Source organism: Scomber scombrus, chromosome 15 (assembly GCF_963691925.1).
Source record: "Scomber scombrus chromosome 15, fScoSco1.1, whole genome shotgun sequence".
Taxonomy (NCBI): Eukaryota; Metazoa; Chordata; class Actinopteri; order Scombriformes; family Scombridae; genus Scomber; species Scomber scombrus.
The window spans coordinates 23,046,111-23,073,559 of NC_084984.1; the positions used below are offsets into that span (position 1 = coordinate 23,046,111).

Consider the following 27,449-nt stretch of genomic DNA (forward strand, 5'->3'; position numbering starts at 1 on the left):
TATGTGATATAAGGATCAGACTGACGGTGTGTTGTATTCACGTATAGCTTTACAGTATGACTCAAGTATTCTTCATTCTTCTCTACAGTTTAATGATGTGTTTGAGCAACATGCTAATAACGAAGAGCAGCATTGTGACCCATGTCTCGTTCTGATTATTGTACACGTCCTATATATAGGCCGATGTGACAGCATGAAGACAGACAGAAGCAAGGGAAGATGGAGCTTTCTTTTATATTCTACTCAGAAAATATCCTCAAGGGATTATACATTGCATGTGGGATGACTTCATAGATGTGGCATCAAGGTACCCAAAAATAAACGATGGAGACTGAATGATGAACGTGTAAACTTAATGATGCGCAGTTTCAAAATATATGTAGTCTGTGTTATAGCACAAAATGGATCAGGAAATTATATCTGGACAGTGGTGAAGAGGAAGGAATGAGATGTTTTGTGTCGACTGACAGATCGTTGTTGCCCCTAGAGATAAATGCCAAAAAGACACAAAGCAACCCCATCTGGAAGTTATCTATCGCTAGCCGTCACCATCGCATGCTTTATTATCTAGCTAGAAACTAATAATTATATCCACCATTGGGAATTCAACTTTTATTTGATCCTTATTTGTGTCACATGGTTTGGTGTCTATAGTGAGAAACAGTGGCATTACATCACTTCCATCGGTAGCTACCCTCTCTTTTTTTGGCTTCTTCTTCTCTCAGTTCTCTTTCTCTGACACCTTCTCTCCCTTTCCTGCTCTTATTTCTCTCTCTGTCTTCTTTTTGTCACCCTCCCTCCTTTCACCCTCTTTATTGTAAGCAGTGACACAGCATGATCCTCCTCTTTACCAGCAGATGTCCGGTCAGGTTTTGTGAGCACATCAGTCTCTCCAACAGTAGCATCAGCTCCACTTCAGCATGGACTGGTGGTGACAGTGACTGTGTGCTCTTGATGGAGGGGGGAGGAAAAGGAGAGTCACACCGAGATAGGGATGGGATTGGTTCTGAGCAGACGTGATGTCATGCTTGAAGGCTTTACTGGCTAGGGTGTTGTGTGATTGACTGGGTCTGGAGAAGGGGGTGCTAGTGTGGAGCAACATGAAAGTGAGAGAGAAGCTATAAGAAGCTATGGTGTCCTGATGAGAAAAACAGAAATAGTAAAAATAGTAAATTTAAATTTATCAAACCTACTTTCTGATTTGCTTGGTTTGGTGAGCAGCAGTGTATGGACCATTATGTCTCTCATTCACATACACTGAATGTGTCTGTTAAAAAAAAATAAGATTATTACCCCTAAAAATATTGGTGTAATCATGAAAAATAACAATTACTGGTGGAGGAAATCAGCTGGAAACTTGCAGAATGATTGAAACTGAGCACTTAAAAAGACACACTAACAAAAGGATTAGCATAAAGGCACAAATGAACTTTTTTGCAGTCTCTTTTTTTTTTTTTTGCAGTCGAGTCACAAGTAAAGCCAACATTATACACATGACGAGGTGGACGGTTTACTACTGGCTTGTGGTTTGACATCTGTCTGCTGCCTGTGTTGTCCACACTTGTAAATGTCTTCTCTTACTTGGAAAATTACATCACTGCCCCCTTTTGGTACATGACAGTATTACATACCTCATTACATAGTCTGACATCAGTGACTAGTCCCAGTAGCTCCTAATATCACTATCCATTTCCTGCATAGCTCATTCATTCACTCCTTTGTGACCAGGAAATTGAATTTACTGGGCAATCAGTACAAGTGATGCATCCACACTTTTGGGTAATTGCAGGTTTCTTATGTAATGAACATCATTATGTTGGGTGTTAAACCTTTGTTTGGGTGCAAGGTGTATTTTGGGTGATGACGAAGCTGCAAGTAAAAGCTTTGTCTTGCTGATTTATTTATTTTTTTAACCACGACTCACAGAAATGATCAATACTCCTAAACAGCAACAGTTTTTTCTGTTACAAGCTGCAGATCTGTCTCTCTCCTGAGCTAATTGCATACAGTTTGGTTATTGACAGGATCAGCTTCATGTCACTAATATGCCTAAACGCTGTTGTTGTCCCTGCAGAATCGGCAGCTGTTGAGAGATAGTTTCATGGTAGAGTTGGTGGAGGGAGCCAGGAAGCTGCGGCATGTCTTCTTCTTCAGTGACCTGCTGCTCTGCGCCAAACTGAAGAAACAGATCGGAGGGTAAGAATTGAACGATGAGTGGTGAATTATTGCAACTTGTAAAATCATATTAAATTCCTTTAAAATATTAACGCCGTTTTTATTCTTTTATCCATCAGCACAATGAACCTTTCTGTGTTCTCAAATAACAGATGACTCTCAGATAAAGAATTCTTGGGGCTGTTTTTTCTTACTTAACTTTATATTTTTCTCCCCTTTCCACTGCCCCCCCCCTTTCTCCCCAACTCATCATCATCTTTATCCTCCTTTATTACTCCACTTCCTCCTTTACATCCCTCTTTCCCTGCAGTAAAAACCAACAGTATGACAGTAAGTGGTACATCCCCCTAACCGAGCTGACCTTCCAGGGCCCCGAAGAGGCCGAGCCACTTACTATCCCCCAGGTCCCAGATGAAGAGCTGGACGCCATGAAAGTTAAGATCTCACACCTCCGCAGTGAGATCCAGAGAGAGAAGGTAACGTGGATACACACCAGTGCAAATCCTAGTTAGATTTACTATAACTGTGACAAGATCCTTTATATCATTTGAAGCATAAAAATGCAGTGATTTGCTTCATGGTTTCCCACAGAAACATGCATAGTTGCTTTTAATTCATGTTTTCACATCTGTGATTTCAGAGAGCCAACAAGGGTTCAAAAGTCATCGACCGTCTCAGGAAGAAGCTGTCTGAGCAGGAGTCTCTGCTCCTCCTCACGTCTCCAAGCACGCCCCTCCGACTATACAACAAGAACGGCAAGGTGATGACATTCTCCGACTTTCTCTGGCTCTTTTTCTTCAATCTGATTTTTTATCATAATTTCTGCCCTCTTCCTCCTCCTCCTCTTCCTCCTCTCACTGCTCCTTTTTCGCTCTTCTTCTCCACATTTCATCTTTTCTCCCAACCGGTTCTCCTCATTTTGCTTCTTTTTTTGTTCTCCTCCCGCTTCATTCCCAGCGCAATATCCCCCTCGCCGATCTTCCATAAGATTAATTCTCCTTGATCTGTCTCATGCACAGACTTCCTCATATCACTGTGGAGCGAGTGCTATATGATGTTTTACATCTGTGAACGCAGGTGGAATGAGAAAACGCCACAGCACAGTTTCATTCTGCTTGTAAAATAATAGCCATTTTTTGTGTGTGTGTGTTTGTGTTTCAGAGTTACAGTTTTCTGATTTCATCTGACTATGAACGTGCAGAGTGGAAGGAAATAATTAAGGAACAGCAGAAGAAATGTACGTGTCTCAGAGTCAAAACCAAATATTATTGATCACACTTACATTGTTAACTTTTGATAAACACTAACTGTTCCCATAACTTCCCTTTAGGTTTGAAAACGTCCTCCTTGACTTCTATGGAGCTGCAGATGTTGACCAGCTCCTGTTTAAAACTGCAGACTGTCCACCACATTCCACTTAGTGTCAATAAAGAGGGTAAGATACTTATTTTTGTATTAGAAAGTATTTGTTTTTAGACCTCATGCAGATGCTGTTTACGCTTTAAGTCTTCTGAAACTGTCAAATGAAGGATTTTGTAGATTCTGCTGTGTAACATTATAAGTATTTGTTGCAAAAGTGTAGCTACGCTTTCATGCTTTCTTGGCTACTTGCTTGAGTCCATGTCTTGGATGGAAGCTTTGTTGTAAACTATGAAAAAGTTTTTTTTTTAAATTAAAAAAAAAAAAAAAAAATCCTGTCAAAAGAAATGCCTATGATTAATAATTGTGGGTGAGATGAGGATAAAAAGTACAGAGAGGTTTAAGCCAAATGTTTTACACTGTAGGATTCTGCTCCAAAACAAACAGAGATCTGCATGTTTTTCTAATCCCTCCTCGCTCTCTTTCTCTTTTTTTCTCTGCCTGCTGACTGTTTGACTGTTTTTCCAGAGGATGAATCCCCCGGTCTCTACGGGTTCCTGAATGTAATCGTCCACTCTGCCTCCGGCCTCAAACAGAGCTTGAGTGAGTCACTTTCAGCCTCTATGCAAGCATCCGAAAATACAGATAATCAGACAAAACGAGCTGAAAGTTTTATACTACTGAGAAAGCTCAACTGCTCAAACTGCTCAACTGAAAGGCAGTTTCGTGTTTATTTTGTTGTTGTAGTTGTTGTCATGGTGGAATGGAAAGAAATGCAGGGATTCTTTGTTTCCTTCATAAATTACATTCATTTTTAGAACAAAGTTTCACCCGCTGGTTTGTTCTATTCACCACATTTTATAATATGGAAATATACTCTTGAAGCATTTGACACAGTGATTCTGAGTCATTTTGCTATTTCAGTTGCTAACGTAATTCACAAAGAACACCTCAACACCCATGTGACTTTCTGTTCAAACCTTTTCTTCTCTTTCAGATCTCTACTGCACAATGGAGGTGGACTCCTTTGGCTTCTTTTCAAATAAAGCCAAGACGAGAGTATATAGATATACCACTGAACCCAAATGGAATGAGGTAGGAGATCAGTCCAATACATGCTTATATTATATAACTGCACATATCCCCAATGTCTAGATCAGTTATAGGTTGATGCTGAAATTCTGGACATTTTAAACATGTTTTATTAATCACACATGACACAGGCTTTTTAAATAATGACGGTCAAATTGGTATCTGCACAGTTTGGTTCTTAAACTGTTGAATCAAATTCACATTCAAATGACATTGACAGATGATTATAAATACATGTACACTGTGCAAATGTCAACAAAAATATCAAATACAATATAATAAAGGGCCGTTGTTGTTTTTTGTGTGTGGAAGACCAATTCACAAAGACGTCCATGAACGCATCTCTGTCATGTATCCTATCTGACATCTGCTTCTGTAATCACTTTCAACTTTCCATCTTTGGGTAATGAAAATATGTATGTAAAAGAAAAAAAAAACACTCGGAGCATCTGCAACCCCTGTAAACGTACAGCAAACACACAAACATGTATGCATTAATGACACAGCTGGATGTCGGAGGTTATCAGTACAGAGGAGCAAGAGCTTTGAGACACAATCAGCAGATCATTCATCTGCAGAGCAATTTTTTCTATCCTGGGCCCAAAGACTCTTTGAGGCCCAGCAAAGTGGAAATAATATCAGTTAATGAGGAGCTGCTGGTGATGACTCACATCTGTCCAAATGTTAAGTGAACCAACACAATGTGGGCCTCAGAACGATGTGCAGACCATATGCAGAGTGCTCCCTTACATAATTACAGGGAATGTTGGTCAGCTCTGTTTTATGTGGTTGGATGTATGCAGACAAAATATAGTGGGTTTTCAGATTTTTCTTGGTCTATAATTTCTCTGTTTCGCATCATCTTTGTCATTCTTGTTCTGCCTTTATTCTTGTCATTGTTTTTCAGTCAATGCAAGCTTGGATGTTTTTACCTTTTTTGCAAAAAAAAAAAGTGTTGTTTTTTTTTCTCCTCAGGAGTTTGAGATTGAGCTGGAGGGCTCTCAGACCCTGAGGCTCCTCTGCTATGAGAAGTGTTACAACAAGACCAAACAGAACAAAGAGGATGGAGAGAGCTCAGACCGCATCATGGGGAAAGGACAGATCCCGGTATGACATGACATCACCCCCCTTTCAGCAGACCCACCGTGACTCATTACTGATAGGCGGTTATGTCACCACCACTGCTACGAAGCATGAAATCCATATTGTTGCTCAATGAATGGACTTAAATGGAGCATGACGTTGCAAGTGGCTGGATTAGATGAATTACCTTAATATGTAATGGATGGGTAGAGGTCGGTTGAATTGAGAGAAATGGCTGTTCAGAACATGGGTGTGTAATTTAAATCATTTTTTAAAAATGGTCACTCTGCTCCGTTAGGATTTACAATGAGGCGAAAGAATGAGCAGCATCTCTGACAGAATGACATAAACCCTTGGAGCAATCATAGTTCTGCCACGTTTAGCTGTTTGAAACATTCGTCACACTCTGAGGTCTATAATGGTTATTGAATAACAGCGTCCTGCACAGGTGGAATTTGCATCGATGAAATTAAGTGCTCTGCCTATAAAAATACCAAAATCCTGAGCAACACTCTTGAAAAAACCTGAACTCAGACACTGTCCTGACAAGCTGGCCATGAGACTGACTGATTCCAAGTTGATAGCAGATTTAAATAGCAGGTATTTAGGTTGACACGACGACACCAAACTGCAAGATAATGCCAAATGTCACTCAGGAGATAAACAGAGAGAAAGATACAGCAGGGAGAGAACGACTTGGAAACATGAGTCACTGCTTTGATTCACTGGCGCTAAATTCCTTCTGTACTCACTCCTCCACCCACAAACAGGTCAAGTATGTGTGTGTCAGTGTACACGTGTGTGAGTGGACACAGCTGGACACTGGTGTCTGGGTATTTGAAAGATGTGTAACGGGTTATTTTCTTGCTTTTCTTCACCAAACTTATAAACAATCTTACATTTCGGACAATAGGACAAGTCTCTATGTGTGTGCACTCTGCCAAACAGTGAATTATAGTCACATGCTCCACCTAGTGGTTCCTTTCATACTCCTGAGATATGATCGCTTCTTGACTGATGATGTCATTCAAAACAAACCATCCAGAGTGGTGAGAAAGTTACTCGGCAGGGTTGTTGTAAATCCAAGGCGAGAAATTGCTGCTCCTGTCTTCAGCACGAGCCTCAGATTACTGCTCAGTTTTATTGTTTTACCGACCATTTCAATGTTTAACAAAACAACCATTTACTTCTCACTAATCATACATACCACAAGTCATATTAGATGTTTTCAGGTACTAAATTATTTTTAACTAAACATTGCAGGCCTCATCAGCTATTTGCATAACTGTATAGTATGCATGTCTTTATCACATTATTGTCTTTTTACAGTGTTGTAAAGTGTCCCGGCTCATACTTTCATTTCAGCTTTTAATAGGGTTTAGTGTTACACATCTGTGATTTATTGGAAAATTGTTTGTTGGGAAACAGCGCAGGCTTCGCTAAACCTTTCACCACTAAAGGTTTGAGAAGATAAAACTGTATTTGATCACAAAAAACAAAAAACAAATATGAGCTTTTAAAACATTTTTATCAGAAAGCAAGTGGAGCCCTTGTGGCTTTGCTGTTTTTTAGTGGGATGTAATTCTTTCTAGATAAATGGCTCAAACCAAAGAGTGCTCTCAGCAGTGAAAGATTCAGTTATGAGAAACATGATTACGCTTTGCACGCAACCAGATGGGGTTTAGCCTAGGTAAACATACAGCATACGATATAGTATATTGTGTGTGTGTTTATTTCCTCACGTTAGATATGTGTGTGTGTACTCAGCTTCTATCGCCCCAGATGGCCGTGGCTCTGTCAGATCTGAGTGTGTGTGTGTTTGTGTGTGCATGCATGTTTGGGTGTGAATTTAGTCCCTTTAAACAAATTGTATTTGTGCCATCATGTTTCTAAAAATACAACAAAACCACCTTTTACAACATTCCACTGTCATAGAGGGAAGATTTGTACTGTTGATGCACTTATAATTTAATGCACTGTGATGTTGACATAGCTGAACAGTACATAAGTAGGGCGAGAGTATGTAGAGACAGTTTAATCTCAACAAAGCAAATAAACATTAAAAATTCATGTAGCTACAGTGGTTCATGAGAAAATAGGGAGATTGTGTCTTTGGAAATCATAAAAAACATTCTTTGTCGTCTTTAATTTTTCGATATACATGAATCTGGATCTGTATCACAATCTAATTCCACTGCCAAAAAATGTATTGAAATTAGTTTGCAAGTAGTTTTTTGTATGTATCCTGCTACCACCAAGCATACAAGTAACTGAAAGTAAAGCAAACCTTTTTGATTGACATAGCCAATTAACACTCTGATACCAGCATGAGCTCAGACATTACGAAACGTCAAAAACTGCAAGTTACACTTCAAAAAGAGTTTAAAATGCTGAGTCAGGAGACCTTTTTCACACATGCACCATGGTTTTGGATATAAAGGAATATCATAGTTCAAATGAAGTGTCACTATGAAATGTATATGTATTAAAATGTCAAACTTTTCTGGTCTCGTCACTCAGCTCGACCCTCAGACTCTTCAAGGCAAAGACTGGCAGAGAACAGTTATTCCCATGAACGGGGTGAGTGGATCACATCGACTTTCTACTTTATGCTATTAGTTTGATGCAGTCTCTCTCTGTTAAGCAGTTGTCAAATCTGAAAATACTCATATTATTAGGTGTCACAGTCAGTGATGATACAACCTCATATAGTAGCACATACCAGTAAGGGGATCAACGATGTCTCCAGGAGGTTGTGAAACAGTGCAGTATACATCTGGTTTTAACATGGCAGGATTTCCTCAAGATCTCAGAAAACCATTGCAGATTGCAGGCTTGTAGATCGGCTTCTCGCTCTGTAAACCTGCATAACTTTAAGTAACTTTTTCCCATATCAGATCGAGGTCAAACTGTCCATGAAGTTCACCAGCCGAGAGTTCAGCCTGAAGAGGATGCCCTCGCGGAAACCCATGGGTGTGTTTGGAATCAAGATTTCCACAGTGACCAAGTGAGTTGACACAGAAGCTATTTGATTACAGAATAACTATATGTACTATTCAAGTACCAACCCTGCCCCCATGTCCAGTTGGATGGATGCTTGTCCTCCACCTGAAGTGTCTTATTCCATTCCAGAGGTCAGCAATTAGGTTCAACCCCTGGCCAGTTTTTTTTCATACAGAGCTCACACAGTAATATTTAATTTCTTGTAGGTTTGACCTAATTTTATAACCAGCACTGTTCCAATAGCTTTGCTGTCCTCACTTGGGGGCAGTATTGTATGCAACAAGGTTATATTCATTACAATTTACACAAGCAATTTTTTGTTTTGGGGTTTGTTTGTAAAAAAAAAAAAAAAAAAAAAAAAAGAAGAAGAAAAAAATGTAAAAGTGTTGATGGAAACTGTAATTCAAGACTGTAGCTTTAATTATGGAGCCAACTATTAGGCCTATGCTGTAGGAAGCTATCTGCAAACACCTAAACCAGACTTTGGCATGTTTTAGCCCATTAATTAAAAATCATGTATATTTTACAATATTGTCGACTATTTTCTAAAGCATAACACATGATTTACAGCCTGCAGTTTCTATTTGTTTCCTTATTCTATGAAAATAAACCTGCAGGCATTTCACACTTTCTTGACATAGTGAACACTTGGTTGGTGATAACTGACATTAATGAGGATTAAAGGTAACAAGTGGGTTAACTAAATTTACCAGCAATAATCAATTAGCATTGTAGGTAAAACATTTCAATAGAAACAGCAGCAAAGAGCCTGAGGCATTACTAGCCCCTCAGTAATTAAAATAATACAAAACACAGCTATTAGTCTTGTTCGTTTTCTCCCTTTATCACTACAAAGAAAACATTTTACACCTCATCATTTATTCAGTATTTTTGCTAATATGTTTGAACTAATTGGATGATAAAAATGTTGTGTTTCTCTCTGCCCAGGCGAGAACGCTCCAAGGTGCCCTACATTGTCCGGCAGTGCCTAGAGGAGATTGAAAGGAGGGGTATGGAGGAGGTGGGCATCTACCGAGTATCAGGAGTGGCCACAGACATTCAAGCCCTGAAGACTGCCTTTGACACCAGTGAGTGAAGCCTTTATCTATTAATCTGTTGTGCACAAAAAGGCATTCAAGAGGCTTTAAATGGACAAATTACAAAATGCTTTTTTATAAGAAATAGCAGTCAACACATGAATGTGTGTACTGTATGTTACTGGTTTCACAAGATTCACATTTACTCATTGAAAAGAAGATCAGTTTATATGTAATGAAGCCTTTAAATTTAATTCACTTCTGGCACACATAACCATGTAAATGCCACCATATTCCAGTTAAAATCATCCACATCTCTCCTTAACAATCTTTCCAAGTTTATTCTGTATGTGGTAACTCTAAAATTATTTATTACATGTAGTAGACATTAGAGGAGAATCGTGAAAGGAACATATTTTAGAGACCCATTTTCAGAAACAATAAACCATTTACAGAAGCTACTTGTACTGCAGGTAAACAGAAAATGTGATATTACAGAAAGTGGGTATTGTATTCACAAATATATGTTTACTTTGCATTTTCCATATTTCAGTACATCTATCAGCAAATTATAATACTGTAACTGCGATGCATTTATAGGAAAGAAAGCTGAGAGGATTTATTGACCGTCACCTGAAGGAAATCCTTTTTCTAATCTTTCTGTCTCTGTTAATCAGGTGATCATTATCGTAGCTCTGCATTTGAGGCATTTTCCATTGTGTGAAATGAGTAACCAGACTAACTCTTTATAAGCATTTTGTGTGTTTCTTACATGGAGTGGAGTTACTTTACTTCTGATGAGATACTGGAAAAATGAGATGCATGGCAACTGCCTGCTTGTGCCAAGATGCTTCCGTTTTGTCAGTGCAAGCCTCCTGTCTTCATGTTGTTCTCATCTCGCTGTCTCCTGCAGATCATAAAGACGTGTCAGTGATGATGAGCGAGATGGACGTCAACGCCATCGCCGGGACCTTGAAGCTGTACTTCAGAGAGCTGCCAGAGCCGCTCTTCACTGATGAGCTCTACCCCAATTTTGCAGGCGGCATCAGTAAGTCGACACATCGCACAGTTAATTATCAGTCAATCAATCAATCAAGCAAACTAAGTATTAGAGTTGTAGGTTTTCCACAGTTGCAACATATAAATGTGCACCAACGGTTGCTTCATTTGCAAGAAATGTAAAATGTCCATTTTCATTCAATGAGTAAATGTTTTATAAATAATGAGCATATCTTGTCCTTTACTTCTGTGCAGCCCTGTCTGATAGTGTTGCCAAAGAGAGCTGTATGCTGAACTTGCTACTGTCACTGCCAGAACCAAACCTGGTCACATTCCTGTTCCTTCTGGATCACCTGAAGAGGTAAGAAAGAACAACTAAAACTAATGCAGATACATTCACAGAATTGCATTCAATTGCAATAACAAAAGAAGCATATTAACATAGATCAATTTCATTTTTATGTTCCAGTATTATTGTAATTAAGATATAACATTCAAAATGTGCAACTGGGGGAACTACAACTGATGTCACTTCACGTACTTGCTGTGGATTATTAAAACAAGAGCAGTCAGTACTTTGGGATGTTTTTCAACTGCAAAATTTCCTCTGGTTACCATGGGGACTTTGACTAATAAGAGGCTCAACCGTTACATGAGCATCAGTACAATGCAGATGCAACTATTTTTTCCATTCTCCAACTAATCGATTCATTCTTTCACCACTAATAAATGACAGAAGCCTTCACATACTCGCACACACAACATACAGACCCATCATGGCACAGTAACGTCACCTTGTGTGTGGTCTCGTCCTCTATCTAAATCACTAATGGACTTGTCCGTCTTCCTCTCCCTAGGGTGGCAGAGAAGGAGAGCATCAACAAGATGTCTCTCCACAACCTGGCAACGGTGTTTGGGCCAACCTTGTTGAGGCCCTCTGAGAAGGACAGCAAGATCCCCACTAACCCAACACAACCCATCAGCATGGGGGACAGCTGGTCCCTGGAAGTTATGGCTCAGGTGAGACTCGTATGACTTCTATCATCTGTTTGTTCCCTCTGGTCTTTTATCTTATCAGAAAAATATGCTCTGTTAAGATTGAAGTACTTCCTCAGAGCAAGACCCTTTTTAACATATCCTTTCTTACTTCTTTGCAGGTCCAGGTGTTGCTGTATTTCCTGCAGCTGGAGACGATCCCCACACCAGACAGTAAACGACAGAGCATCCTCTTCTCCACTGAAGTATAGAGTGAACATTTGGCTCTGCCTACTTAAGACCTTTTGACCGTGAAGGAGTGAAAAAGAGAAGGACCTTGGCTCAAAGTGAGCCTGTAGTAGTATGTTTTTGAATTGACTGACCTCTTGCAGCTGTGGAAGGGATTGTCTCCTTGGCTATGCCTGTTGCCCCTCAAACACAAGAGGGCGCCATTGGGCCTCTAAAGCTCAGAGGATGCAAGTCATCTGGTTCATATCTCTCACTACTGTGCATCACACCTGATATTTAGTATAATTCCTCTTACCTTCAGTGATACTGTGGGTAAGCCTGCCATCTACATTTCTCCACTTTGCTCTTTGTTGGTCTTAACGTTGAACCTTTTCAAGCTTGAAGACAGTTGTGGTTCATAAATCAAAAAAAATGTCCAAATGAGAGCGAAATTCTCAATTCTTGGAATTAATTCGCGAATCAGAATTTCCTCATACATTTGTGTTGGGCATTGTTCTCTATCTGTGTTTATTTTGGACAATCATCAAGACTCTTTTAAAATGTGTTTATCCATCACAAATGTTGCTTGTTGAGGAAAGTTTTAAACACGTCTTACATCATTCCTTCACATCATTTCTAAGAAGACAAGAAGAAGCATCTGTGCTGACCGTGGGAGTTAAACATGAACATCCAGAGCTGCCACGAGATTGACTTTTTTTCCCTCTGTATCATGAAAGCCACTGGAAGCCGGCATCTGTACGTTAAAGTGTTTACAACGTAAACAAACCCCCGGTTGGAGTCAGAGACAAACGGCTTGAAGACGGACTGTAAGAGGAAAAAAGACAAACTGTTAAAAAAGGAACCTGTTGTTTAGTAACACTTCAATTTGACTGCCTGTGGTTTTTCTGACCACGAAAGCAAAATTTCCTCAAATTGTGTTGTTTGTTGTCTCAAGGTAGTCTTCAGCTTAAATATCCAGGAAGCAATATATTTTCTAACATAGGAATCGTCTGTGTTCATACCTTTGCTGACGAAATGTCCTTCTTATTGTAACATAGGACATCTTGCCAAATGACTATGTTGTTTGTTTGTTTGTTTGTAGGAAAAAACGAAGCCGTTGTATTTACAGATACAGTATGTACATAATCTTAAAGTGTTTTTTTTTTTTTCTTTTGTTCTTTTTGTTTGAATTGATAGAGCAGATACATCTAAGTGTGTGGAAATCTCCTCTATCAGTTTGGACTCATTGATGCTTCCAGCACCTTAGCAAAGATTTAGCCAGGTGGAGCGGTGGTCATCCTGCATTGTTCTTTTTGTTTAACAGTATAATCATTGTTGCTATTATTGTAATTTATTTTGGGGGTCCTGGGGGGGGAAATCAGTCTTTGTTTTTCTATGTGTACTTCTTGGGTTCTATTAAGAAAGTGGTAGATGTTAGCCTTTGACTTCAAGTCTTGCGGTAAATAAGCAGGATTTAGCCTTGTTCTTATAGAAACTACTCAGCTGTTCTGTCCAGCCTATCGAAATATTGGTTTAGATATTATGAAGGTGACACACATACATTTGGAGTTACAGACTGTATGCTGCTGTGGAGAAAAAAAGGCACAAGCTCTTTAACTGCGGGGTGTTCCTCGGCAGTCCATCTCACATCCAGAGACCATCACCTGTCTAGTGTAGACATTATGCAATGTCATAATACAGCGCACACCCACACATACACCCACACATACATACATACATACAAACATACATATGACATTGTTGTTTTTGTACCATTGAGTCTGTGGCTGCAGAAGTGCACTCATGCAATGTTAGAACTACTGTATTACAATTCAAGTGACCTGAGCACTCAGCATTTATGTCTATTGAAGAGAATATCTGTCGGTTTAAATGAAGGAATATGATTTTGTTTCTTCTTCTTCTGTCTGTTTTTTGTTCTCTCATGCATATGGCAACATGTCCTCCATTTTCCAGTGTTCTCCTTCCTGTTAAGCCTCCAGTTAAGTCTCTTAAAGCTCTAAAGATATTTTGTCAATACTAAATTGACATATCTCTTCGTCCTTGATTTAACATGCAGGCATGTTTTCTTTCTGTCTTTTTTTATTATTATTATTGCTGTCTTGTCAGCAAATGTGGGATGTTGGTTTGAGGATCTGGTTTACATTATTACAGATTGTCCTTTTCTTGCCCATTTAAGGATAAATATCAAGTCTGGTTTGTAAGAAGCTGGTTAATACTAGCTCTGCAATTAAATGCATGTCTGTGCTAGGCCTTCAATATATGTATCATAGGCATAAAACTATAACCAATTGATCAGTTTAATGGATCTGATAAGGGCTTGTGTGTGGTTGTGACTACATTTAATAACATAGGAAGGCAGATATGAGTAAAAGATATCAATAACAATGTTTTTTTTTTTTTAGACTTTTGAAATGTTAAGTGAAGTCTCTTCTTTTGGATACATATCTCTAAATGTTAAGAAACATATACTCACTTTGCTCATTATTCAGCACTATAGGGTCATCATCTTTCTCTTTTCAACATCACTTATAATTGAACAAAAAGGAAATCAAAATTCATTGTTTGAATGACTACTTAGTCTGTAGATTTTAGGTAAACACATTACTGTATCAACCCCATACACAGTACTGTCAAGATTTTATCCAGAAAGACTTTCAGTCCCATCTCAGTCATTTTTTACTGCCATTGTTTACTTCCACTAAGTTTGGCCTACTGTAGCATGCACACATTCTTTCAACATCTATAATCCACCATTCACCCATTCTTTCAATCATCCATCACCTTTATTACAAGTCCCAATTGCCTACACTCTTCTACCCTATCGTGCCTCGACACTTTTGCTTTTGTTTGGCGCTTGCGGTACTCGAAGCCGAGTGGAAACGTTCAGTCTCCCGTTGCCTTTGCTGAGGACAGCCACACAGCTTTCATCTCTTATAGACTAAGACAGGACCTTAAACTCAAGCACGGTCTTAGCTCATACTGTAATGCCCAACCTACTCGCCACCTTCATCTGACTGTGATGCTGTAAATCAAACTGTGTAAAGGACAGAATTTCTCGCCCATGTCCTTATTTTAGCTCTTAAAACTTTAGCTCCTTGTATGCCTTTTATTTGTATTTATTTATGCTTTGTTCCAGTTTGGTAAAGGAAAGTGTACTGGATCTATTTATTTATGATATAATACCATCTAAGGCTAAATTAATGTTGGAAAAATGGTCTTAAATGGTGTACTTTCTTTGGGAAGATGTTATGTCGCAGCTTGCTTGTCATCTTCAGTTTATGGATCGTCGTGTTTTAAGTTACAAATGTGTCTCACTATTTTGTCCCAGAATCCTGACCTTTATGTAAACATCTTTGTACCCCAAACTCTTGCAGTTAATCTCTGTAGTTATGTGTGTTGTACAACAGACTGGCCACTGTGATTGTTCAGCTATCTGATTTTGGATAACTGAATAGAAGGCGCAGGTTCTTGTCAATTTAACAGGTAGATTCTGCAAGTTTACATAACTCTAATGTCTCTTATCTTTTTTCCCATAAAGTTGTATAATATGTATTATACTAGAGAGTACATCATTTGGTTTTCATTTTATTTATTATGGCGTCCACTGACATATGAAGCACTGGGGATTGATCGAGCTGGTACACCTTTAGTCTCTTTGAGAAGACAAGCTGTCAGTATGTGGTAGAGGAGAAAAAGAGTCTTCTGCATTGTTTTGGTCTGTTGATTGTCAGTGTAACTGCATGTACCCTCTACAATACAGTTCCTTCCATAAGCTCAGTCTTTAATTTCTGTACATGGGGAAAAAAAGTCAATACCACAAAAAGGTTTCATTTTCTGTAGGAACAGGCTGGAGATAACATAGGAGGAACATATTGCTCCATTATGAAAGTTTCAAATTTCCTCCATTTATTGCAAATGACCCTGATAGCATTTCCTTTTCTACCCTATGAGGCAACTTCTCTGACATCATGCTGACATTGAATTACACAATTTTAACATTTGGCGTCAACAATGGCAGTTTTGTTTCTTTCAACATGTAACGCGAAGCTGAGGATGAGATTTGTCGACCAACCACAAACACTTTCTCTTTTATCTCTCGATTTTTTGACTCTCGTTCCTGTTCAATATTCAGTGTTCTGCTTGTAGAACTGTAAAAAGGAATACTGTATTCTGAGGGCAAACATGTTTGGAAGGCATTTGCAGCCTATGTTTGTACACAAAAATGTTAAATAAAATCTCCTGTATCTACATATAATGATATGTTTGATTATTTATTTTAATTACAGAGTAAACTGTAGGGTTTGATGTAAAAACTCTAATATTCTTAAACTAAATTCTTTCATCTATCATGTCTTTTATTGAGGCAGACAACACCAGGTTCATTAGACATGGCTATCTGTGTTTTTCCTACCCTGGTGTCTCAGCTGACTGACATCATTTTGTGGTTATTCTGTGTGTGCAACTGAAACTGGTGATGCACAAACCTTTACAACCACAGTCATTCTTTTTTAGCGCAAGATCCTCAGCAATAAAAATAATAAGATCATTTAAAGCAGGTCCACTTTATCTTGTTTTCTGATCATTTTTGTTTGTTACTTCCATTATTTGCTGTGTGCTTGACAATTGTCATGAATAAATCTTATATCCATATTTTCTTTGCCAATTCCAGTCCTGTTGATGTTAAACAAGAATCGATACTTTTCACAAGAAGCCCAGTCTGAGTTTTGAAATCTTCTATCCAATACATTAAAGCCAAAACAGTTATGCTCATAATTGGAGTAAGTTATTTAGAAGGAATGAATCATTAGTCTCACTGATAAAACAGTAAGTCTCATGTTTACACAATAAAAATGATGACATCTTGAAACAAATCCTTAGAATCTGATTGTTGGCTGAGGCAGTTTTATCTTGATGAATTTGTTTATTCTGACATGCATTTGAGTGAGTTAGGCTTTATAGTTCAAATGAAGTGTTGTACAGTATAATACATGTTTATGTGATGTTTACACTTCATGTTTTGAGAATTTTATCAGTTAAGTATAATTAATTGGATGGATGTAAATGCATCTCGTTTCATGAAAATGGTTTAATTATAATTGTTATGGCTTGAACGATAAGCATGATGAAAAATCCACACACTGCCACATGTACAGAAGGTCAATCATTGGCTTTTCACTTCTTACTACAGCAGTCATGTACTGTACATATAGCAGTGAACATGTGAACTAAACCAGAGCTGTTTTTGCCGTTTAACCGGAGTGTAGTTAATGGCACATGCTGCTCTGCTGGCAACCGTCTTGTCTGTGCAGTATAAGGATATCACTTGAGGAAAAACGCTGAATTTGATAAGACACGTGTGATGGTCTGCAGCTGATTCATATGGCTGCAGTGCATTTGGTGAAAGACTTCCGGTTTTTCAGTGCGTGTTTTTTCTGTTTAACTTGTTGCATGTACAGTCACTTATGGTTAATGCTGGAAGATATTGCCCAGCAAGGGCGATTGTAGGATCAGACCTTTAAGGGGGGATCAGCTCCTAATGAGAATTTGACATACAATGCCCTGCAATTGTGAAAACGAAACAAAACAATAATAATTTATTAATTTTTAGGGGTGCTGAGATCAAATTAAGGGGTCTAAAATCGGCCCTGTTGCCCAGCATGGTTTTTCCTTGTAATTATTTTACACACTGTCCCTTACAAACCTTAACCTTTAAACACATACTCCTGTTTGAAAAGTGTGACTTTTACGCACTGCCTCATTTGCAGCAACCCCCACCAGCCCCCCCACCACACACACACACACACCAATAGAGGCGGCGGCGCGGCAGGACAGCGGTTTCCTGTTGCAGCGTGTCAGAGCGCACCTTGAAACTTCTCCTGACAAGCCGAACACAAGCAGCGGACCATGTCAGAGGGTTTACACCGTTTTTATTTATTGTGTTTCAGGGTTAAACCAATCAGACTACAGTGTTCTTTTACTTTTTAATGTGCGCAGAGATCATCTGAACACGTGGATTGGATGGAAAATAAAGACCGGTTAACATGTATCCACCTTTATGAGGTAAGAAAGTAATTACTGTTTCCTTCGTATTGTAATAAGAGTACCAACAGTTAAACAGGTTTTTTTACTTTCCTTACCATTCCTACTGTGTTTAAATAGTGAATAAAAGCAAACTCAAAATATAAATAACTATAAGGCCATTCGTTAAGGTCTATGGTTTAAAAAGGTAGATTATTTTATAGTAAATAAACCCACAACAATCAGTAAGTAGTTGTGATAATGATTGAAGGTTTATTTACAGCCATTTGTAAGGCTGACAAATGGAAATGAACATTTGGGATCAGTGCTGAAACCTTTTTTCCACCACTAGACATCTGTGACATCAAACACATAACTTTCAGTGCTGTGATTGTTGGAATCAGCTGCCTGCCTTGGATGTTTGTGTGTCTCCATTGTGCACATAGCGTTTTAGCCAATAGTAATACAGCAGTTTCTATTTTTTTGTTTTTGTTTGACATTGATGGAGCTGAGCTAATTGACAGGGCAGTGACAGTTCCCCTCCAACAGGATGTGCATTTTTCTTATCACTTCCTCCAAGGCCCCTGTTTATAGCCATTTTTAATATAATGGGGAGTAGGTTTTTTTTCTTACCAAAACAAGTGGAAGAAGGAAAAACATGAAGGCTCCCTTGTGATCGCATATGTTGTCACCTATAAACTTCAGAGTTTGGGGAAAAGTAAGTAATTTTTTTTTACTATGTGGGATTAGAAACTTTTGCAGCCACTTGAGGTCTTAAAGAAACCCAGGAGCAAATTTTTGTTGAAGCTTTCCCAACCCGCTGGATAAACTGCGGTTTTGAAATTCCTCCGGGCTGTGAGAAGGTTTCAGTAGCAGAACAATAGAGGTAAAGTTGGACTTTGGTCCGATGCACTGCCAATCAGGATCACTGGTGGGTTAACAGAGGCAGATTAATGAAATAACAATGTATGAAAACTTCCATGAATGTGAAATGAGTGGAAGCGAATGGTTTGTTTTACTTCTGTTCCTGTTACATTGTCAACACTGGCACATGCAGTGTGTTTTTACATTTCCATAAAAGGGCAAATAAGTGCAAGTATAGGAGCATTTCAGACCAGCTTTCTTCCTGTTGACTTCTGGTGACTACTGGTGCATGCAGTTTATATGAAGAGAGTTTGCATCTGTGTGGTATACATTCATATCACTAACCAATTTATCTGAGCAGTGAAGTTAAATGTCAGTTGCCATTCTCAATGTGTTTGTAGTTGAATGGGGACTTCCGTCCAACTGAATTGACACTTAATATAGCTAATATTGTGTTATCTCATCTTTCACAATGCAATGGGGGAATGAAATTCAGACAGGTGTTAAAGCATGAGTGAAATTATCTGACATCTATCAGATGTGAGCACAGGCGTAGTCAGAGCAGAAGAAGAAAGTCAGCGAGCCTCTTCACTGGCTGAAAATGGTCAAATTAATTTTGACCATTTGGGACGCCTCATCAGCATATCGCTTCTGTGGTTACATTTCTGACACAGTAGGAGAAAAAATGAATTGGGAAACAGGGTGATTAAATCCCAAAACGCATGGGAAATTCTTATTCACTGAAAAAATGCTGACATGAGTCATCTAACATAGGTCACAATAGTCCCAACATTGCTCCTATAGCAACCAAATGCCTCCCTTTGTCGTTCATAGAATCACTTGTTTGTCATATATTCAATCTTGTTGAATCTTATCTCTTACTAAATGTATAGACCTTGCTAGGAATTAGGTCATTTACAGATGGCTTTTTCACAGCAGTCAATAGCTTTCACCTTCAGCATATGTGTGCTGTGTAGATTCTGTCCATTGAGTCATAGCAGCAGCTTCTGTGTGCTTTGATTTAACCAACAGGATAAATTGTGTGTCATAGGTGGGGATGAACTGACATACAGAAGCTTATTTAAGACGTTAATGCAGTTATTATATTTGTACTTGTGAGTTTTTACATTTTTGATTTGGATCTCTTAAAGGAATAGTTTGATATTTTGGGAAGTATGGTTCTTAACGTTTTCTGATGAGAATTCGATGAGACTCCTGTCAGTAACAATGGAGATAGAGGGGCACGACATAACTCCAACCGCAACTTGTCTCCCCTTTCTTCCAGTCTTTATAGTAAGCTAAGCAAAACAGCTCCTGGTTTAGCTCCGTTAACATGCAATCATTAGAGTGGCATTGACTTTTCTGTCCTAACTTGCAACATAAAGCAAATAATAATTAGTATGTTCAAAACAGAGCAAATCCAAGTTAAGCAGAGTAAACACAAACTTCCACTAACTTTCCAGAATGTTCGCTATAGTTTTATTTCAACGATTTCATCAGTTCCTCTTCAGTTATTATTATCTGACATGATCTGGAGAGGTTGTCTCTCTTACTCCACTGAGTAGTTGTACCCTAGTAGATAACCTCAGTGAATAACTTGGCATCCATTTCCTGAAGGTTATCTGAGGTTGTACCATGTTTGTAGTAATGTACTGTAATCTGTTTACAGTGCGGTGGAATTTAGCTGAAATCTTTGAAAAAAGGCACACCAAACATTGTTCAACACAGTGACAATGACTTTGAAATTTATAGGGGGTTTATTTAGTGTAATTATCAGTGATCGTGGGGGAAAGCATGTCACTGGCTGGAATGATTAGTGTGTCAAAGGGTTTCGGGAAACTTTTCCTGAAATAAAAGGTGCATTGTTGAACTGTCTGCTCTGGCCCTGTATGGAAAACAAACTGCCCCGCTGTCTTCCAGAGATAGATGGCTTTTCTGACCTGTGTGTGTGTGTGTGTGTGTGTGTGTGTGTGTGTGTGTGTGTGTGTGTGTGGTAACCTACAATCTGTTTGTACAGGCTCTGAGATTGTGTTTTCTCTATCTCTCTCTCTCTCTCTCTCTCTCTCTCTCTCTCTCTCTCTCTCTCTCTCTCTCTCTCTCTCTCTCTCTCTCTCTCCCCAGACCGCCACTCTTAATTTGGCAGCTTTTGGGAAAAACCACATGCTCTCTCTTCAGTAGTCTGCTGTTGTCTTTGACTAAGTTGAGTGGAGAACAAAGAGACTGAAAAGTCTGAAAGTAAGATCTACGAGTGAAGTCTAGCATCTCAAGTGTTCTTTGCACCTGCAGCTTCCAGCCCTAAGAGTTTTTAGGCGTCACTCCTACTTTAAGTCATACCATGCTGTATGGCAAGCAGGTACTTTTTCTAAAAACATGCCAATCAGCTGAGTGTGTGGGATGAGAGCGCGAAAAAAGCAAAAAAGAAGAAGAACTAACCATGGTGAAGAATGACCAGCTGGTCTACATTGGCCTGGAGATGGTGATTGCCTGCTTGGCTGTGGCTGGGAACATCCTGGTGTGCTGGGCTGTCTGCCTCAACTCCAACCTGCAGAGCATCACCAACTTCTTTGTTGTGTCGCTGGCAGTGGCTGACATTGCTGTGGGGTTGCTGGCCATCCCATTTGCTATCACTATTAGGTATGATTTCCTTTGTTGTTTCCTCTTGATCATCTTTTTATATGACTCAGAAATTCAGTTTAATCCTGATACAAAGTGTGGTTAATCACATTTTGAGAGCGGGGCAGATTTTGTGTCTCAGACATGTTTAACCTGTGTGTTTTCTTGCAAACCGACATCAGTATTGGCTTCTGTGCCAACTTCCACGGCTGCCTGTTCATCGCCTGCTTCGTCCTGGTGCTCACCCAGAGCTCTATCTTCAGCCTGCTTGCTATCGCTGTGGACCGTTACATTGCTATCAAGAACCCACTCAGGTGAGAGGAAACAACGCGGTTACATCAAATGACAACTGACAACTCAAATTGAGACAGCTCTCCATTTCTAACACACTCTTTTCACATGTCAAGTAGCAAGTCAAAGGAAAAACATTAAATCTGAGAGGCGTCCAAAGCACACATGCCATGGTGTAGCAAAACACATTGAATTATAGTGAGATATTATTCAGTTAAAGCTAATCTGGCCGTCTGCAGGGCAGACAGTGATGTATGTGTCCACAGGCTTTATTAAGTTATTGTTTGTGTCCTGATGGAAGTATTAAACCTGCTGAATGCTTTGATCATGATCATCAACATAAATCAACACCAGTCAGGTACTATTTCTTTAAAGTGCCTCACTTATTTTGCAGCTTGTTCCCTGTTCAGTCCTTTTGCAACAGATATTTTCACACCCATATTGTAACCAAGCCCGAGCTGCAGTCTTTGCTTCCATCACGAGTGGATTTTTCACTGAGTAAGCCACAGCAGGTGATGCATTTGCATAAGGAGTTACATAACAGCCTGGTCTTGCCTGTGTGTGTGTGTGTGTGTTTATGTGGTTACACTGGTGCCACAACCCTGGCACCAACAATCAGAGAGCCAATAATTCATCAGTTTTAGGAGGCTTAATATAGCATACTGGCTGCCATCCTGGCTGTGAAAGACCTCAGTCACGTGGGATAATAGTTACAAAACACAGGGACAATTTTAAGTCAATGTGACGCTACCAGGAACACTGAGCCAAATCTGTCCACTGATTAGCTCTGCATGAGGCAACGTGCACTTTTCAAAGTCTTAACAAATACCTGAATAACCTGAATATATATGGATAGTGGATAGTTTGTTTGTTTGCTAATATAAGATACTTCATTGTCATTGTATGCATACAACAAAATGTCCTTTGATGATTCTCTCAGACCAGCAGCAATTGATGAGACAATAAAAGATATCAACAGCTTTTAAAAATCAAAATAGTGCATGGGGTTATTGCACATATTTGTTCATATTGCAGTGCCTTTAAAGTGCAAAATAGTGCAAAGATAGGATAGTGTGAAACAGGTAGGTATGGTATTTAGCCAATATTTCAGTTTAACAGCCCAAAGTGCATCTTCAAGAATGTGATTCCAAGTGCAAGTATCTGTTGAATTACTGTCAAAATATTGAAGTTTACATCTAGATTGCAGTCCTGATCATTTAGTATAGAAAATCATCAAATATCAATAAATGTTCATGTATCAATTTTTATATCTCACTGCATTGCTCAGAGGCTTTTATGTGACGAGACTACATTCGTCAGAGCTAATTTCAATGAAATAATTTCAATGAAATTAGCTCTGAAGTATGATGGCAAATTTGATAAATTACAAAGAAGGAAGGAAATGTCCTTTAAAGCAGATTTATGCACACTCATACAGCTGTTTGCAGAGTCATGTAGCTAACAGGATTTCACAGTGTCTCTTCTAGCAGCTAAGATGAAAACAGAAAAATTGAACCTCTTCTTGAAAAAAGAAGGTACTAACAGACAATTTAAAACAATTTCTCAAAGTTGGTTTAGTTGTGGCAATGTCCTCAGTTTCGGAAAGGCAGTAATGAAGCAATATAAAAATCCTCAGCGGGACAATTGAAATCTTGTCCTGGCTTATTAAATAAATAATCCAATCAGGCTTAAATGCACAGCCATTACTACCACAATGAGATTAGATAAAACCATGTATTATCATAAATGTACTTCTGCTCAACCTTACAGGTACAACAGCCTGGTGACAGGGCAGAGGGCAAAGGGCATCATTGCACTGTGCTGGCTGCTCTCAGTGAGCATCGGCCTAACACCGATGCTGGGCTGGAACAAAGGTGAGAGATTTATTTTTAATTTGTTGTCATGCAAATATGCGCTTTCAATATTTGCATGACTCTTGCATATTTGCAAGCCTCTGAAAACGCATATTGATATAAAGGAAAACATGCACGAAGCATCTGTTACTCCGTCCATTAATCTCTATGGCGATGTTTTATGTAAACTAAACTTGTGTAAACAATGGTAAAATATGGTTTACATTCATTTGATTGTAGGATGTTTACAGCCAGAATATGAAAATAAACAGGCAGTCAAAAGCTCATAAATACAAACACACGTGCCTTACACCCTAGGATTCTCCTGAACAACTATTTTTAGAAATGACAGACATATGAGGGGAAGTTAGAAACAAATGAAAAAGACATATACAAAAGAAAGGTTCCCTGTGGAGTGTTTGACTTCTAGTAGCACTATGGAGCGTTTTTTATGAGTGGATTCCCATTTTGTTTGCGTCATATTGTTACATACACATTAGGACGTCACGCGGGTGACACAATACACAGTCCTACCAATCGTTTCACTCTATTACATCAATCTACTGCTGGCTGTGGCGCTGAGAAACACAGCAATGTATCAACAAAGGCAGAGAAGAAGAAGACTGCATATCAGTAAACAAAGGTTTAAGCACTGCAGGACTTCAAATAAACAAATAAATATGTTTTACGAATGTTTTAAGAGGAAGGAAATGGCTTCAACACATTCCATGTTCGATCACAAGGATGCATGCAAAGAGTTCTGATGAGTAACATAATCATAATTTAATTTGTCTACGAGAAAACTCCACAGAGCATCTTGGAAAAATACATTGGTATCATCTTTCTAGAGAAAAGTGCTCCAATTCATTTCAATTGGTGCAATTATCGGAAATCCATCTGACTACCCACAATGACTTCAATTCAGCTGAGTGCTTAGATTCGTTTAGGAAACCTGATGCCTAATGTTAGATTTAAAATCTGATGCCCAAACCATGCGCATTATCTTGTCATAATTTCATGAAAAAGACTTAATTATGTGAGATCTTTTCTGCTGTGTAAAAAGTGTTGCATATGGTTGAGATGATCAACGGGGATGATAAATAACTCTGGCTCTGTTGTACAGGTTTGAACTCCACCACTACCAACAGCAGCAACAAGAGGAGCTGTCCTGAGGGCATGATAGAGTGCCTGTTTGAAAGAGTGGTTGGTCTGGATTACATGATCTATTTCAATTTCTTTGGCTGTGTGCTGGTGCCCCTGATGGTCATGCTGGTCATCTACGCCCACATCTTCATGGCAGCACGGCGCCAACTCCGATTGATGAGGCTCAAAGTTGCGCACACGCCCGCTCCTCAAGACATAAACTCACGCTCGAGCACATCTCGTACGACCCTGCAGAAGGAAGTGCAGGCTGCAAAACCACTGGCCATCATCGTAGGTTTGTTTGCTCTTTGTTGGCTTCCTGTGCACCTACTGAACTGTTTCAACTACCTGTGTCAAAACTGTGAACGCCCACATATCTGGGTGATGAATATTGCTATCATCCTCTCTCACGCTAACTCCGTTGTGAACCCCTTCATCTATGCCTACCGCATTCGGGAGTTCAGACAGACCTTTCGGAGAATCCTGTATCAGCACATGTTAGGGCAGAGGGATGGACACGGGTTTAGGGTGGGGAATAATGTTGGCAGAGATGTTGCATGCGGTAGTATCACGCGGAGCTCTTCTCGTACTAGTAAAGAAGGCTCATCATGTATCACAGTGGTGAATAGTTATGCCCTGGACCCAAGTCTTGATAGAACTCCTCCGAAAGCTACTTGTAAAGCCTCTAGCCATTGGGCATCAACGTTAGATGCTGCACCAAGCAGCTACATACCCAATGGAAATCAAATAAAGGGTAGCACCGTTTCAGCAACACAGCAGGAACCATGCATCACAGGATTTTCTGTGGGGGATGGAGTCGAGTCAATCACATATCTGGGGGGGACAACAGATGTTTTTGAGGTGAGAGAAAGTGGAAGCTGTATTTCTTTTGTGAATGTTCAGGCTCTCTCCCCAAAACCGACTGGCCTCACACACTGCACAGAACTTCCAGAAGTCTCATGACAAAATATTCAAAATATATTTGTCTCTGTAAAACATAGCATTGAGAAAATGTGACAAAATGAGGTTGGATCAATGCTCGTGGTTTGAGCTAAAACATTATACTGTAAGTTCTTGGTGTAGAAATCAGTTTTCCTCTTTCTGAAGTCAAACATAAACTTGGAAGGCAATATTTTTGCCTAGTGTAACATTGTGTTATCCTCAACCGCCTCTGGGCCAAATCAGATATACAAGCACACAACAAAAAAGTAATAAAGCAAGTTGATGTTTATTACGGGCATTTTCTTTTTCATGCAGTACAATAAGGGGTTTGACAGTATGTCCTTAGGTTCTAAAGGTGATGGGTTTTTTTTAGGTTGCATATCTTTAAAACAATGTGCATTTAGAAAACACTACCTTCTCAATTGTACTGTATTTGCCACAAACTAAACTTTTAAAGGCTTGAGCTGCATTATTTGTCATTGTTGCATAATGTCACCTTTTGTAATCTAAAAAATGATGAACTGTTTTTACTTACTGAAGAATTAAAAGTCTTAAATGCTTGTCAGTTCACTGTTTTTCATTAGCTGTGGTCACTTTCTGCTTTAAAACTCACACCCAGAATTATTATTACTAGTTTTAGTATGAACCCGCTTATAAGATAGACTCTGTATTGCTACACATAAAGCACATATTGGCTGATCTATGTCTTACTGATGGTCCATTAAACAGTCTCTCTGACAACTTGTGGTAAAACAATGATATTGTTTGAAGGCAAGCATCAGGAGCTTACTTTCTTTTGTGTGAAGATCTGTTAGAAAGTAATTTTTCAAAGTGCCGGATGGCTACAGAACATTTGATATTGCCAGTTTGATCAGTGATTTGATAACTGCCAGGCAACACCTGTCCGTTGCTGGTTCAACAATTAAATGACATATTTGTCAAATGGACCGATGTATACGGTGTCCATTCAAATGTATTCAAAACAAAGAGCTTGGTTTATCAAGTCAAATATCACTTCATATGCCTGTAGTTTGGCTACATTCAGAGTCAGGCTCATACACATAGACAGCATGAAAAACACACACACAAACACACACACACAAACATAGTAAATACACATCTCCACAGACTACTCAGCAAGAGGTGTTTACAGAGTAGCCTGGCTGCTGACGCCAGTCAGTGAGCCTAATGCAATGGAAATCAAATGAAGGTTTATTTGATGATGTCTTTTATTATGCCATTATGCTTTCCCTTTCCTCATTAAAAAGCCCTTCCACTGTAGGAGAGACCTGCATTAAGCAACATTTACGTGCCTTAAAACAATCCCAGAGACATGTCTCCAGGGATAAATCATACATGGGTATGTATCTAGCTCTTGTATGTTGTTTTAAAACCAATATGTATCAGTTTTTTTGTGGTATCATGATAAGGATGAGATAAGGATTATGAAAATGATGTATTTATGGGTGATTCAAATTTGAATTAATTCTACTTCAGTTAAAATACAAAATCCTTGATAAACAAGGGACTGTTGGAGTCTGTTGACTTGTAATGACAGACAAGGCTCCAACATAATTATGCCATGATGTCTAGTGGGCATCTTTATAGTATTCCATACAGTCATAAGGAAATATATGGGAAGGAAGAAAACAGCATACACATTTTATTGTTAGAAAGAAAGGCAAATTAACAATTAACAAAGTTTGTTTTGGGATTGTCTTTCCTTTCTCTATCAGGCTGGTGTGGTAGAGAC

The 27,449-nt window shown here is 39.0% G+C and overlaps 2 protein-coding genes across 5 annotated transcripts in view; both read left to right on the forward strand.

Moving 5' to 3' along the window:
* The window catches only part of bcr (BCR activator of RhoGEF and GTPase), a 78,420-nt gene extending 66,425 nt beyond the window's left edge, over window positions 1-11,995 (forward strand). For all 4 annotated transcript variants that reach the window (XM_062434262.1, XM_062434264.1, XM_062434263.1 and 1 more), the window contains 15 exons: window positions 2,075-2,196; window positions 2,486-2,651; window positions 2,816-2,935; window positions 3,337-3,412; window positions 3,506-3,610; window positions 4,063-4,137; window positions 4,532-4,629; window positions 5,602-5,733; window positions 8,230-8,289; window positions 8,607-8,716; window positions 9,661-9,800; window positions 10,663-10,797; window positions 11,004-11,109; window positions 11,606-11,768; window positions 11,906-11,995. In XM_062434262.1, coding sequence (XP_062290246.1) covers window positions 2,075-2,196; window positions 2,486-2,651; window positions 2,816-2,935; window positions 3,337-3,412; window positions 3,506-3,610; window positions 4,063-4,137; window positions 4,532-4,629; window positions 5,602-5,733; window positions 8,230-8,289; window positions 8,607-8,716; window positions 9,661-9,800; window positions 10,663-10,797; window positions 11,004-11,109; window positions 11,606-11,768; window positions 11,906-11,995 — 1,698 coding nt within the window. The remainder of the gene's footprint in view (window positions 1-2,074; window positions 2,197-2,485; window positions 2,652-2,815; window positions 2,936-3,336; window positions 3,413-3,505; window positions 3,611-4,062; window positions 4,138-4,531; window positions 4,630-5,601; window positions 5,734-8,229; window positions 8,290-8,606; window positions 8,717-9,660; window positions 9,801-10,662; window positions 10,798-11,003; window positions 11,110-11,605; window positions 11,769-11,905) is intronic.
* A 9,293-nt stretch (window positions 11,996-21,288) lies between these two features.
* Window positions 21,289-25,717, forward strand: LOC133995429 (adenosine receptor A2b-like). The gene is made up of 4 exons (XM_062434819.1): window positions 21,289-21,488; window positions 21,650-21,781; window positions 23,529-23,632; window positions 24,735-25,717. Exons 1-4 carry the CDS (start codon window positions 21,289-21,291, stop codon window positions 25,715-25,717), a joined length of 1,419 nt encoding a protein of 472 aa, XP_062290803.1.
* Window positions 25,718-27,449: the final 1,732 nt, after the last annotated feature.